The sequence below is a fragment of the Lissotriton helveticus genome, chromosome 6 (assembly GCF_964261635.1).
Source record: "Lissotriton helveticus chromosome 6, aLisHel1.1, whole genome shotgun sequence".
Classification (NCBI taxonomy): domain Eukaryota; kingdom Metazoa; phylum Chordata; class Amphibia; order Caudata; family Salamandridae; genus Lissotriton; species Lissotriton helveticus.
The window spans coordinates 649321939-649335916 of NC_136067.1; the positions used below are offsets into that span (position 1 = coordinate 649321939).

At 44.1% G+C, this 13978-nt stretch overlaps 1 protein-coding gene across 1 annotated transcript in view; it reads left to right on the top strand.

The window, feature by feature from the left end:
- The window catches only part of LOC144762435 (dynein axonemal heavy chain 5-like), a 1437549-nt gene that overhangs the window by 476843 nt on the left and 946728 nt on the right, over positions 1 to 13978 (top strand). Inside the window, exon 36 of the mRNA XM_078647616.1 lies at positions 6683 to 6814. Coding sequence (XP_078503742.1) covers positions 6683 to 6814 — 132 coding nt within the window. The remainder of the gene's footprint in view (positions 1 to 6682; positions 6815 to 13978) is intronic.

Consider the following 13978-nt stretch of genomic DNA (forward strand, 5'->3'; position numbering starts at 1 on the left):
TAAAGCACTTTAAAGCTATTGTAAATGGCAAAAATGCCCAAATTGTACCCAAATTCGACTTTGATATTTGGGGCACTAAAAAATAAATATCCTATAATAATGTTACATATTAATCATCCTCAGAATGTCCTTTACAAATCGCAGAGATTGGACATTGGACATATCTCCGGGAAATCCTGAGAAAAATGAGTTTTTCACGCCTGGTCAAGTGAAATTCTATATGCTAATGTCCTTATTATGCAGTATACCATACCTTAAATTACATTATAATGCTAGGAGGTCACAGTATAAGTATTAAGCTTCATGAATAGTAAAAAACGAATTTTGTAGCACTGATTTTTATAACCCAATCAGTTTTGATAATTCCACATATTAAGGCTCTGTAATTCCTTGAATCTGACTTCATTTTCTTTTTTTTTTTTTTTTTTTTTGTGCCACTTAGGCTGACGAACAAAGTGGCCTGGCCTCCCCAGGTCATGTACACATTAACCAGATTAAACTGTAAGAAACTAACTTTCGTCACCCGAAACTGACCTGCAAAGCCAATTTCCCTGATTGATCTTTATCTGAGATTGCCAATCAATGTTCAAGACATCGTTAACTTTTTAGTTTCCTTGGACTTGCCCTATCTTTCAGCATCTGTTACGGTTTCTTTCTTTTTAAATGTTTCTTCATTACATGGGTTAATTATTATTTAGTAACTAAGCCAAGAATATGCTTAGAGAAATGCTTAAAGAGAGGAAAACCCTTAATCAAAATGTCTTCCTATAATACAAAATAATGAACCTTAGTTTTGGAACCTTTTTAAAACAACATTCTGAAATGTAAAGTTTTCACCTGTGCAACTGAGGGGAAAATCCTGGCTGAATAAATATTCCTGTTTATTTAGCTTGTCTCTAAGTGCTTGTAACATGAGCAGCTGGCAGTCTTTTTCAAACTAAAACATATCAATGCGTGTTCTATAATATTTTGAGTTCAGCAGGAATTTACCTCAGCTGATCTGTTTGCCTGTTAATACCTAACACAATGTATCTAAGGAAAATGCTGTAAGTTTTTTTTTTTTTTTTTTTTTGCAAAACACCGAATTTCGTTTTTGGGGGCTTTTTATTGCTAGTGAATGTGAATTTACATTTTAGTTTTTAAACATTTAGACATCCTGCTTAATAGACTGAAAACATCAAAAAGAAACACAAACACACATTTGAGCTCATTTCAGACATAAACAGAAAGGGGTCAAATACTCAGGACACACAATACGGCGCGCTTTTAGCCATGCATTTCGTGAATAGTGCCATCGCTATTCACTTACAGAAATTGCACTAATGGGAAAACCACATAGACATTTAAACACACATTTAACCCACATATCAATACTCAGGACAGAAATAAAGGACAGCCCACAGACTGTACTTAAACCAAACCATTTGTAAATACTAGTTGTAAGTCATATTTACAAGAAACGCTTCTCAATTGTGTTCCAAAAGACTGCAAAAACAGCCCAACAGACTGATGTATGTCCAAGAAGCGAAAATACACTCAATTTACTAGCTTTGACTAGCAGAACACCAACAATCGCTCTGCATATCTTCATTCATAAAATTGCACAGAACAAAGAATACTTGTATGTATTATGTCCATATTTTAATTCCCTGGGGATACAAAATCACCAAGGAAGGAATATGTTTGTAAATCTAAACCTATTTAGATATTCCCTCTAGGGAAACCGGCTAATTTACTTTCACATCACAACATGGTACCTTCCAAAATAAAGCAACACATTCTTCTTATGTGAGCTTTTAAACAGGCATGCCCAAAAATATTGCAAAATATACAATATTATAATCAAAATAGTGCTTAATGTACTTTTCGTACGTGCACCGTTCAACTAAACCAAATAGAGAACATTCTCCTCATTACCTGTCTACACAAATTGCAATTCGCATATACAAACCTATACAAATCCAAAGTTGGCCAACACAAATTCCAAAGTTCCAAAGCTACAGTCCCAAATTTGCTAAGATTAGGCATCTTATAGCTCACTAATCTAGCTTCAAACTTCAATGGGTTATCTCTACCAATACACTCGCAAATATACGAGCCCCTCGGCTTTGGTAATTTGCAATAACCAAATCAAAAACCAAGAAACCAAACCCCTCGGCTTTGGTAATTGCAATAACCAAATCAAAACCAAGAAACCGAACAAAGTCGTGGGAGCGACCCACTTGTACTTCTTATTTTTACTAATCAAAAGGTTATCCAAATTCTAACTGTCAAGTTCTAAATGACCTAACGGTCTCTTTTTTTTTTTTTTTAATACTCACGCCAAAAAGGGTTCTCAGTCAGGAGTGACATCATGTGGAGGATCAAAATCAGGAAGAGCAGAAATACAGTGGGCTGCAGAGACGAAGAATCTCCAGAATCCTTGTGCACAGAGTACCTTTTTAGTAGAATCCTGTCTTGTCCTCCTCAGTAGCTTTCTGTCTCCTGACAAGATCACTCCCACAGAAAGTCACTTCTCTGATTAAGCCCGCGTTGGCCGCGCCATCTGAAGAACAGAAATCTTCATTCTCAGGGGTCTCACTAATACAAAAGAACTTGGCACAGAAGCTGAAATATTAAAAGACATCTTTATTAAACTTAATAAGTGAGACTACGTCACACACAGGAGCCTTTAGCACCTGAATTAGGCAGTCTAAAGAATACAGAACACAGAGGTCTTTTATATGCTTAGGATTACAAACTCAGAATAAAAGAAAGGGGCAGTCCTAGCTTCTGCAAGCATACAAAATACCTAATATGGACATACAAGATCTGCAAAATATTAGCCACAAGAAAAACATCATGTAACCAGAATGTCCCCCTTACGTCGTGTTTCTGCCCAACCCATAAGTCAATCAATTACAGCACTTATAGGTCAATCAGTAATGGCAGAACATGTCTGTATGCAGTTAGGCCAGCTAGTGTCTGAGATTGCTTTCAAAGCAAGGACAGAGGGGGGGTTTCTACACATTGCAGTCCAAAGGGCAGAAACACTTCATGAATAGAGCAGTTTGTGTAAAGGCAACACAAATTGATGACAAATGTAAGATGGAGTCAAAATTAAAGAACCTCATTCCAAAGATTATGAGGGCCCTGGGGGTCCGATATTCAAAAAAATGTTATGCCAGAAACATTCGAGGGAGTGTACTCAACAACTTCCCAAAGTTTCATGGCGATCGGATGAATGGTGTTTTAATTCTATTTATTTATTCAAGTGCTTGTGGATACACGATTTGTTGTTTTTCCATCTGGTGCGTACATCAGTATTCGAAAGATTATGAGGGCCCTGGAGGGCCAATATTGAAAAAACAATGTATGCCAGAAACCTTCGCGAGAGTGTACTCAACAACTTCCCAAAGTTTCATGGCGATTGGATGAATGGTGTAGTAATGCATAAAGGACAAACAGACAGACATACATTTGTTTTTATATATATATATATTGTCGATCGGCCTTTTCGATAGCTGGAGCTACAATCCTGGAGCATTCTTCAAGTCCAGCTGTCTACAGAAATCTGTCATATCAGACTTTAGAAACTTATAATGACCTGTCTAGTTATCCTTTAGTATTTGTTACTACTTAGTTTTTCTTTTAGTCAGTAGTTATGTTATCTTAATCCTAAAGCACAAAGATGCCAAAGTGAACATTGCTCTCAATTTATAAATTTTATATAAAATAGCGCAGCTTAACATAATTTGCGATCAGTTTCTAGGTGGTGTACCTCCCTTAGGCTTGTACCGTAGACAAATTATAGAAGCCAAACATATTTACCCAGACTTACCTTGAGGCCCTTGCCTGGACAGGTTCAACAAAAGATCACTGTCAATCAGAAAATTAAAAATGCTCAGAAAGGGGCAAACGTGAAAGTTGTGGCCTCATCAGGTAATTGGACACTCTTTCTGGGAGCTCCTGGTCAACCATGAACATGATAAATAGAGAATTCCTAGTGGTCCTTAGTCAATATTTAAACTTATGTTTGCGGTAAGTTAGGTAAAAAATATGTGGTTCTCATTTACCTAAGAGTTCAGGGCATGCCCAGAGTGAGCCCCTCTACTTACAGAAAATGTTGCAGCTTGGTTACTCAAAGGAATCTAATCCACACCAATCCAGTGCATCTTCCACACGGGTTACAGTCTGCTTCAGTCTTCCAGCACTCAAGTTGACTGGAGATTGGGCACATATTATCGTATTCTTCTAGGCACAAGTAACACTTCCAAAGTCCCTGTTTAAATGGGTCTAAACTATTTCATCAGGTAAACAAAGTTCTCCAGTTGTCATAAGCTAAATGTGCCTTGGATACACTTTACGAGATTGGCACAGCTCAATCCTTGTAACAGTCCTTTTTAAACAGAAAAAACTGTATGCAAGGTTTGACCAGCTCCTGAAGTATTTTGTGCTCCGACTTCACTGATCATTTACGCCTGCAACCAGATGCGCAACTAGAGGCAAATTTCGGGGGGTGCTATGAAAAATTTCGGTGGGGGGCTGAAACTTTAAACAGGAGCTCTTAGAAGGGGTGAAACAACAGCAAGGCCTCATTAACATGCAAATGGTCTTTTAAAGACCTGTGAAGTGCTCGGGTGCGGCTGTGTGTGTGCCCGAAGGTTGTCACGCACGACAGGAAGGGGGGGCTGAAGCCTTTGAGTCCAATGGGTGTTGCGCGCCTGCCTGCAACTGTACAACGTTTACCATTCATTGTCTGTGCCAGGTGCACCTACTGAGGGTTTGAACCAATGGAAACTGAGCCAATGCTTCCAGTTTTGCTTTCCTGCTCATTGGATTCTCACATGTGCCTGGATTTCACTACTGAAAGTCCTAAAACTGGAATAGCAGATATTGTTCCATGCAACCAGTCACTGCAAGCTTTCCGGGATCACTACAATTCCAAACAAAATATCTGCAAATTCCTTTCCTTGGTTGCTATTATCTTCAGATTGCCATGCGGTCACACGCTCATGTACAGGCTGGTATTGGGGGGGTCTATTTTCTTTGCCTGAACTGAACTTGAGAGCCCATTGCTGTTTCATATCTTCTTGTATTGTGTCACACGGAGATAGTTGCTTTCATTTGTTAGACAAAAACCCAGTGTGACTTCCTTTATTAAGGGATACCCAGAATAATTATCTCAGTGGAGGATAACACAAGGCCAGAATCCTGAGTAAATGATTTGGGGAAATGTACTATGTTTGGATGATAAGCCTGTTAACTTATCCGTTGTTTACTCACAGCAGTTTCAGTATGGGTTGTCAGTCACAAGAAGTGTTTATGAAGCTGAAAGCACCATCAAATGTTGTTCACCTCTAGCTCATCCTTTTCCTGCCATCAGGCTTGAATCTTGAAACATTATCCAAGTACTGTAAAAGTAAATTATTTCCCTCTTAAGCCAAAAGATGACCGAGCCAGGTCAGATGGAAAACTCTCAAACAAGCATTTCCCCTACCCATTGGAAACTGAAGAAGCCTATTAAAAATTTGAGCTGTTAGGAATATCTCTTTTACATCCAGACTTAATATATTATGAGTTGTAGTTGAGAGAGATTTCCTTGTATCTTAGAACGGTTTCACACAGCTTCCATGTTGCATTTCAGGTGTATGTCACAGTCCAAAACCTCAGTACTTTTGTGAGAAACAGATTGAATTATTCAACAAAACTCTTTGCTAGTACAGATCTTACTTATCGATGAGTTTACATTAAACAAGAGAGGAAAGTTGTGCATAAAACTCATCGCAATTGTAATAGAAAGTTTCTGAAGGGTTTCACATTTGTGGCAGGATTTTCCTTAGATTTAGATTTGCCAAGTTTGTTTTGAAATTTAAGAAGGTGACATTGGTGTCTCTACTATGGATGTAGATATCTTACTTCACTCTTTTATGGTGAATGTATTGGTAAGGTGTTAGTAGATTTTGGTCCGTCCAATCAAAATGTGAGACCTGAAAGTCCAATATTTCTTTAAATAATTGGTGCCCAGCATATGCTGGTATTTAATGAATATGTGACAAAGTTTTTAATTGCACACAAAGATTTCCTGTATTTGAGGTATTTTTTTATATAGTGAGAATTTGGTGGGTACTTTTCAATGAAGATGCCTATTGTGCAGAATTGCAGATGCAGTAGCTGGATGTTTATTTGGCAGGGCCTGCAACGTGCTTTCAAGCTAAAAGAGTTGTCGTTTTACAAATGTTCATTGACTGATACATGTAGTGTCCAATGACTTTATGTTTAGCCTTCACTGTATCAGGTGTGATGAAATGTTGCCACATAGCACTATCACTGATGTGATTATCTGATGTCCAAGATGCTAGTCAGTAATCTGATATAATATATCCACGACTAAAATGCATTAGTGGCTTCTTAAATATGCTTTCCTAAACACAATTGGAGCCATTATGTTTGCAGCCCTAAAGTGAAATATATTGTGCTCAGCAGCTAGTGGTTTTTGGCCCTGCTTGTCCTTTCCTTGATTAAGGTCAGATTGACATCTCACAAAATATTGTGGTCGAAATATCGACCAACAATATTGAACACCAAAACACTGTCAAGGTAAGGAAATATTGTGAAAAACCAATACATCTTTACACACACACGAACACACGATTGCATGAATGCTGTTTGTTTGTCTAACCCTATCTTTTTTCATGGGCAGATCGGGGAGTATTGGTCAGAGTGCCTCGTTTGGAATGACAAGCTGAAGGACTGGGATGCCTACATTGAAATGGCAGCGCAGATCAAGTTCTATGAAGATATTTTCCCACTGCTGCACAGACTTGCAGCTAAGGTACTCATGTGTTTAACATGTGCTAATGTGACAGCCGTCCGAGATGTCTGACTACATTTAGTACGTGTTGCAAAATGTCACTGCGATAAATATATTCCATCACTTTTTTTAAGATAGTTATGTAATTCGGACATTTACATCAATTTATTCAACCAGGAGTTGGGCAGCATGGCAATGATATCACCTGCAAACTATAGAAAGTTATAACATAACTTAGCTAAACACTCTTTAGGCACACAAAGAACATTGGCCAACTAGTATGTGCTCGAGACTGAGGCACCCTTTCCATCCTAAGCAGTGGAGGTTAGTCCCCAAATTCAGCCCTGATTACCGTAGAAGTTTGTATCGTGAATTTGTGCTCATTTCGGCACATGATGACCAGCCATTGAATCTTGATTCCTCCCATTTTCTTCAGAGATATATAGGGCAACCGGTCGCCATACACTCTTCAGTGTTACCAGATGGGTTCTCAAGGCAGAGTAAGGTGGAAGGAAATGTAGGTACCCCAACCCAACCTTTTAAATGCAACATTTCTTTTCAGTCACCAATATAGGAAGACTGGTTACCACAGGCACTAATGGTCTATTATCCCATGGGCTGCAGCATTTAGAGGTTATCTGTACACTATGTCAGAATCAGTGCCCGGAAAGGTTTGTGGGAGCAGAAAGATATCTTTCGCCGCCCTAACCATAAAACAGTAGCCACATGATAGATCAAATGGTGAACCATGACAAGACCTCGGGGCAGGGGTCTGAGAACGGGACACCTGGGAGCAGATCCTGATAAAAGCTACGGGCCCTATGTTGGGGGCACACTGACGCTGAAAGATGTCAACCGGCATGATTCTGGAGGACTAGTAGATCCTTTGCATTGCCAATTTGTTTCAACGATCTCTTTGCCCCTCCAGCAATAAACAAATTTGTTCCAGAAGAGCCTGAGATTTTTAACCAACTTATCAGATCCGCATCCTCTTCCCAAAAATGTACTCCCCACAATCAGGGAGCCCATTCAACACTTTAAGCATTTCTGACAGAAGCGCCAGCCCAGTGATGAAGCATGACTCCTAGGCGGGTGTGTGAGGGCTTGCCAACCAGTTTATTTTGTAATCTATGGGTCATTGCTGTACACATATACACAGATGTTAGGGCTTCCCACAATTAAGTTAATTCCCATAAAGTGTTTTGAGTATTTTCTTGTTGTTATATAACTGTGTTTGGGGGATACATTCCACGACAGCCCTTCTCCCTCAGGAGACGTACCTCCTAATTGAAGCTATTAGCAATAGGGACATTGTCAATTGCAGTTTGTAACCTATTTGATATATTAGGTATGCCCTTTGCACAGTTACAAAACTGCTATTGAACAATGAAACTTTGCTTCCATAGAACATGGTAAATTACCAAAGAACTTTACATCCTCAGTAGGACTTGTTACTATTTCTGGAACTTTAAATATGTCAGTGTGTTTGATTGGTTCAGATGCTCCGTCCATCACTACCCCCTTTTGTACTGCTTTGTTCGCCATAAGCTGGCAGGGTATGCTAAGACGTGAGTCCCTTGCTCACTTTGCCACTGGATTCAAGCAAGCCTGGCTGAAGACGGCTGAAATGCCAGAAACCGGTCTTAGGAAGCTTGAAGTGAGCCACGACAACCTCACATGAACTGGGATAAATGACCACAGTCATTCTCGATCCTCAAGGAAACTTGGGCGCCCATGTGGTGTGGAGTTCGGAGATACGGTAGTAGTGTGGTGCCAGGAGAAAGTGTTTACGGGAAGGATTGTGTGCACAACATCTTCACCCACAATTGTTAACTCTCGACAGGAGTGCAAGTATTGTTCTGGGGTGCATTCTTCACTGAGGGACCATCGGTCGGGACCTCCAAGGGACAGAGTGTCTTTTTCAAAAACAAATGTTGCAAGTCGGGAGGGGAGGAGAATGGAGCATGTACAAGAGCAGTCGTCCTGGAAGTGGCTCTCTTCAGGAAATGTATGTCAACCGGTTCTGTAAGGCGCCAATGCTTGGGTAAAGCGCTGCGGAACCTCAGCGAGGGGCTGTAGGGACCTTCGGGTTCGGTTCTGCGGTGAGGGCCACGAAGCGCAACTCCCGATTTCATCGTCTTCGACCAAACTAAAAGCGCCCTTGATTAACGCGGCAGGAGCCGCTTATAGAGACCTCCATCGCGGCCGTTGTTGTTTGAACTACGATCGCGGCAGAAGCCGCTAAAGACTTTAAAGGCGGCAGGAGCCGCTACTGTTAATCCCCAACCGTGGCCGTTGCCGCTGTAATTACAAACGCTGCGCAACGCCGCTGGAACTACAAACGCGGCCATAGCTGCCAAGGTTCCAGATTGCTATGTGTGACATTTTCAGAATTTTAGTGTAATTATGAGTGACATTTCAAGGACTATGAGTGACACTGTCTTGCGAGCAAAAGTCTTGCAATTTAGACGAGGGAATCATATAAATATTAGAAATTAGACCCAATTGAGCAAGGGGAAACTCTGAGAAGGTCTTAGAACTACTTACTGCAAACGCCTGCGGTGGCTGACTCATAATTAAAATGAAATTATGAAAATGTTACACATAGCAATCTAAAACATTGGTAGCTATGGACATCTAGAAAGCAGGTCACATGGTTCTGCTAAGAATTAACACCAAAAAGAGCAAGGAACTGCGTTTAGGATGTAGAACCACTAGAGCGAAGCCGTACAATAAGTCCTACTGGCAATACAAGACAACAGTTTAGTAGAGAACACATCTTTACTGGAACATTCCCCACCAATGTATAAGAGGTATTGATGGGTGCACATGAGGCATTCAGAGGTGTGGTGGATCTGAGCTTTACCAGAGCCTGCCCTGATGTCCTGGCATAAATATATCTAGTGTCACACAGTGTGCCTGCGTGATCCTTCGAGTGACAAGTTACACACCAAGCATAAATACACCAGATGACACTTCTGGCAAAAATGTAAATGTGTTTTCTGTCCATGGGCAAGAAGTGAAAACATGGAAATAGTACAAAAGCAGCATTGTCTGAAGTCTGGTATTGTGTATACCTTGTATTGCTGTTTGAAGCCTGGAGAACCTCAAGCAGCCTCTAACAGCCTGGTGTGGCCAATTACTTCAGCGCAGGTACACGAGTCACTGGCATTAAAATGCGTGACAATGCATTTCAGTGCGGTGATGCGGAACACCACACTGAAATGCGTTAGAGTCACGCCTGATGCGTGATACTTGGCTGGCATGCGTGGCAGAAAGCCGCTGGAACTACAAACGCCGCAGGAGCCGCTTCGAGTAATTCACAAACGCGGCCATTGCCGCTTTAGCCACTAACGCGGCAGAAGCTGCTGGGAAATGAACACGGCAGGAGCCGCTTGTGGAAACCCATAACATTGACAGTTGCATTTTGAATCATGAATGTGGCAGAGGTCGAGTGGTGAATTAACACGGCCTCTATGACAACGTGAAACGTCGAGGAGCTGAAAATACAAGGTTATGGTATAGTTCCTTATTCGCGTACCTTTAATCCTCCAGCTGTCATTTTGGTTGTTTTTGAGTATTCATGAGCCAGCTGCACATACATTGACTTTGTGGTGAACCCACTTGCTAGTACTAGAAAGCAGCATTGTTCATTTTTTTTCATAGTGCATGCTGTGGTGGTTCTCTCTTCCCAGAGGCGCACGGCAGGAGCCCGCGGCGCCGCCTCCCACGCCCAGTATTCGTAGACTTTTGGTTTGGTGTTTTTTCCTGCTTTGGGGCAAATGGAATCGCAGGACATATATTCTGGACGCTAAAACTTTCTTTTAGGGACCTACTGAAGGTCATCCTTCTGACGCCCTGTGATTCCTGCTCCTTTTGACCAACCTACCTCCCTCCTAGAGTCATCCCTTACCTTCTAACAAACACCTCGTGAGCGAGGTAAACCTCTCCCCCTTCCCCTGGAAATCAATCGCCCAGACAGTTGAGATCTGTGTGGAGGATTGGTTTGGAGGTGAGAGGAGGTCCTACCTTTGTTCTTTTGTTGCAGCCATTCCTGTTGTCCCTGCCGAGGACCGAACACTGTTGGGGGCTCTGCTTGGAGCCCGTTCTCTCTCCCGCAGAGTCCGCATTGCCGCACACGGTCTCCCCCTGCCGCCGCAGCTCCACACCAACAGAGCGCGACCGCAGCGGGGGGGAGGGACCGCGGGGGACTACAACGACCAGGTGCCTTTGCGGCCGGAAGCCGCCAACATCCGCGCCAGGAGGCGCATAAATTCACGGGCATCCCCCGCGTCGCGGGTTCGCGTGCGGGTCGCGCCGGGCTAAGCCCGGGCAAAGGGCGGGCCGTCTACGGCCGTCCAAGGCATGCCAAGGCTGGGCCTGGGCCACCCCCCTAACATTGGGAGAACTGTAAGCCATTTTATTCTATTTTTTTTTTTTTTTAAACCTTTATTGACATCAAAAGGTGAGACAAGTTGAGGCCTACAACCAAGCCGGCCGGCCGCAATGTGCAAAATAATCAGGAGTCACCAGGCAAATATTACATAATCAATCAATACAAAGCAGAGGCCGTACAATCACAGAAGGGGAAAAGAGATACAGAAACCAAAGGGCTAAAACACAGGAGTAAATAAGGCTTAATTTTATAATATGGGGAGAAGACATATGACAGGCTCACTTTCAATACGGAGGCATCCGATATCCCAAACCAACCTCAACATTAATAAGGGGGCATGGGGGCAAAATATCGGGGGGACAACACAATGCAGTCAAGAAAATCAGGATACGTGAGATACAATCAGCCCCTGAGCATTATCCTCGTAACATGCCCGCCACCCAAGACACTACCAAGCCAGAACAGAGGGATCGGAAAAACAATGCATCAAAACCAGCCCGTCATAATAACCTCTGGGACACAGGAAGGAAAAACAAAGGGGGGGGGGGGACGAAGTGGGGAAGGGGAAGAGGAAGGGAAAGGAAAATGGAGGGAAGACAAAATAAAACAATAAAAAGAAAATAGGAAAATATGAAAAACGAAAGGAAGAAGACAAGCCGACACAGGCCCCCCGTGGCGGGAAGACAGGAGACAAAAGGAGTAGCGGCCCAAGTGGGGGTATGGCGATCGGGGAGAAAGACAGCCGAAACAGAGCAGGAGGATTAACGACGCCACACCCCACACCCGAAACACACCATAGGAGGTCGGGACAGACGCGGCCTCACGAAAAAGAGATACAAAAGGGCCATAAAACCAGAAGACAAACAAAAAATAGAGCCCAACCCACCCGTCCCACCCTGCACCCCTGTAGAAGGCTATGGCCCACCCTTCAAACAGCGTGCCTGTCGCCCTAAACCAGAACCCGAAATATAGCGAGAAGTAAGAAAGAAGAAAGAGACAAAAAGGCAAGAAAAGCGGAGAAAAGAAGACAGGAGGGAGGAGCAGAATAACCATAATAATCCGAACGGGCGGCCGCAGCCCTCCGCCCAACCAGACAAGCACAGTCAAAAACAGACCAGGACGACACCCCATCACGCGCCACAAAACAGTAGGAGAAGGGGACCTCCCACCTTTCTACGATTAAAAACAATTATGCTACGAAATCGTATACCGGGAATCAAACGGAAGTCGTACATTTCACCCCCAACCCTTTCGAGCGACAAATCCCACCCACCACATGGCAATGTAAAACCACATACTAAAGACGAAATCAGCATATAATCGAGTGGGATGGTGACAAGCATAGTTACTTGGGGGGTAGATAGATCCACAAGGGAGCAATAGTCCAAACAGAAAGTATCGATGCATCAAATATCGCAGCACGAGCAATGAAAAACAGGAGTTCAGTTGCGCCACTGGAGCGGGCGAGGTGGCCCCAATTATAGACACAGGCAAAGTCATCGAAGCAGGCACAGGAGGCAGTCCATCAATAGTTTCAGGCAACAATGTCGAACAGGGTCGCAGTACAGCATCCAAGTCCCCGGGGTCCGAACCTTGAAAAGCAGGGCGCCCCAAAGTCACCGACACACTACACGATCTTTGATCAGTGGCGGAGACACTCAAGTCAATCGAGGGGGGCGAGGCAATGAAGTCTTCGAAACAAGAGGGCGACAAGAGGAAATGGCCGCCCAAAATGGCGGCAGATCGTGGCGTCCCCACCGAGACGCCCAGGGCCAGGGAGGCGTGTAGGGATCTCAGGGCTTCCAGGACATCTCTGACCGTCGGCTCACGTCCACCAGATCCGCTCCCCACACCAATAGGCAACACGGGCCCGCCGCCACAGGGTGATTCTCGTTTCAGAGGGTCGGCCGCCATTTCGTGAATCAGCCCAATCGCCACTCACCAAGACCCCCGGAAAGAACAGTTCTCAAATGTAGGACTTTACAAGCTCTGGGGGTCCCAGCAAGGGCGGCCTCGATGCCAAAATGATATCCGCCCAAGACGGGTCTCCGCCAGCACCAGCACCGGTGCCCCAACCAAGCGGAGTCCGGGTCCCGAGGACCAGGGCCGTCGGACAAAGCAGCGGCGGGGAGAGACCCCTTCACAGACTCAGGTCCCCGGGCCTCTCACCCACGTCGGCCGTGCGGCCACCCGGGCAGGCCCCGGTCAGGATCGCCGGGATCTTCGCACATCGGCTCCCAACACTGGTTCTCGCTCTCGGCCGGGGCCGAGAGCCGTCGGATCCCACCGGCCAGGTCCCGGTCCAAGTCTCGCAGAGGCCCCGATCTCTCAGAGGCCACAACTCCGGAGCCACTGCACACCGAGACCCCGGGGTCGGATGGTAAGTACAAACAAGCCGTTATGTTTCCAATGCCCCAAAAATGTGTCGTCCCCGGACAGGATAGAAGACAGGATAGGCAATCAGGACGGAGGGCTGCGGGAGCCGAGTTAAAGGGCGACCATTACGGCCGCGAGCTAGGCTCCTCCTCCCTGTAAGCCATTTTAACCCAATCTCCATCTGTTTGTAACTTGTTAACTGTTGTTGTGGATTTTGATCTCTGTTGGGGACTCAGTAACAATGCCAAAGGGGAAGAAAATAGGGGTGGGAGGATCAGTGAGTGGCACGCTGGATCAATTCATTACCCAGGCGGCTTCGGTCCTCGAGTATGAAATTGCTGTCACGGAACGGCGCCTCTCACAGGAACCTATGTATATCAGACGTTCATCCCTGGGGCCCCTAATGCAAACCA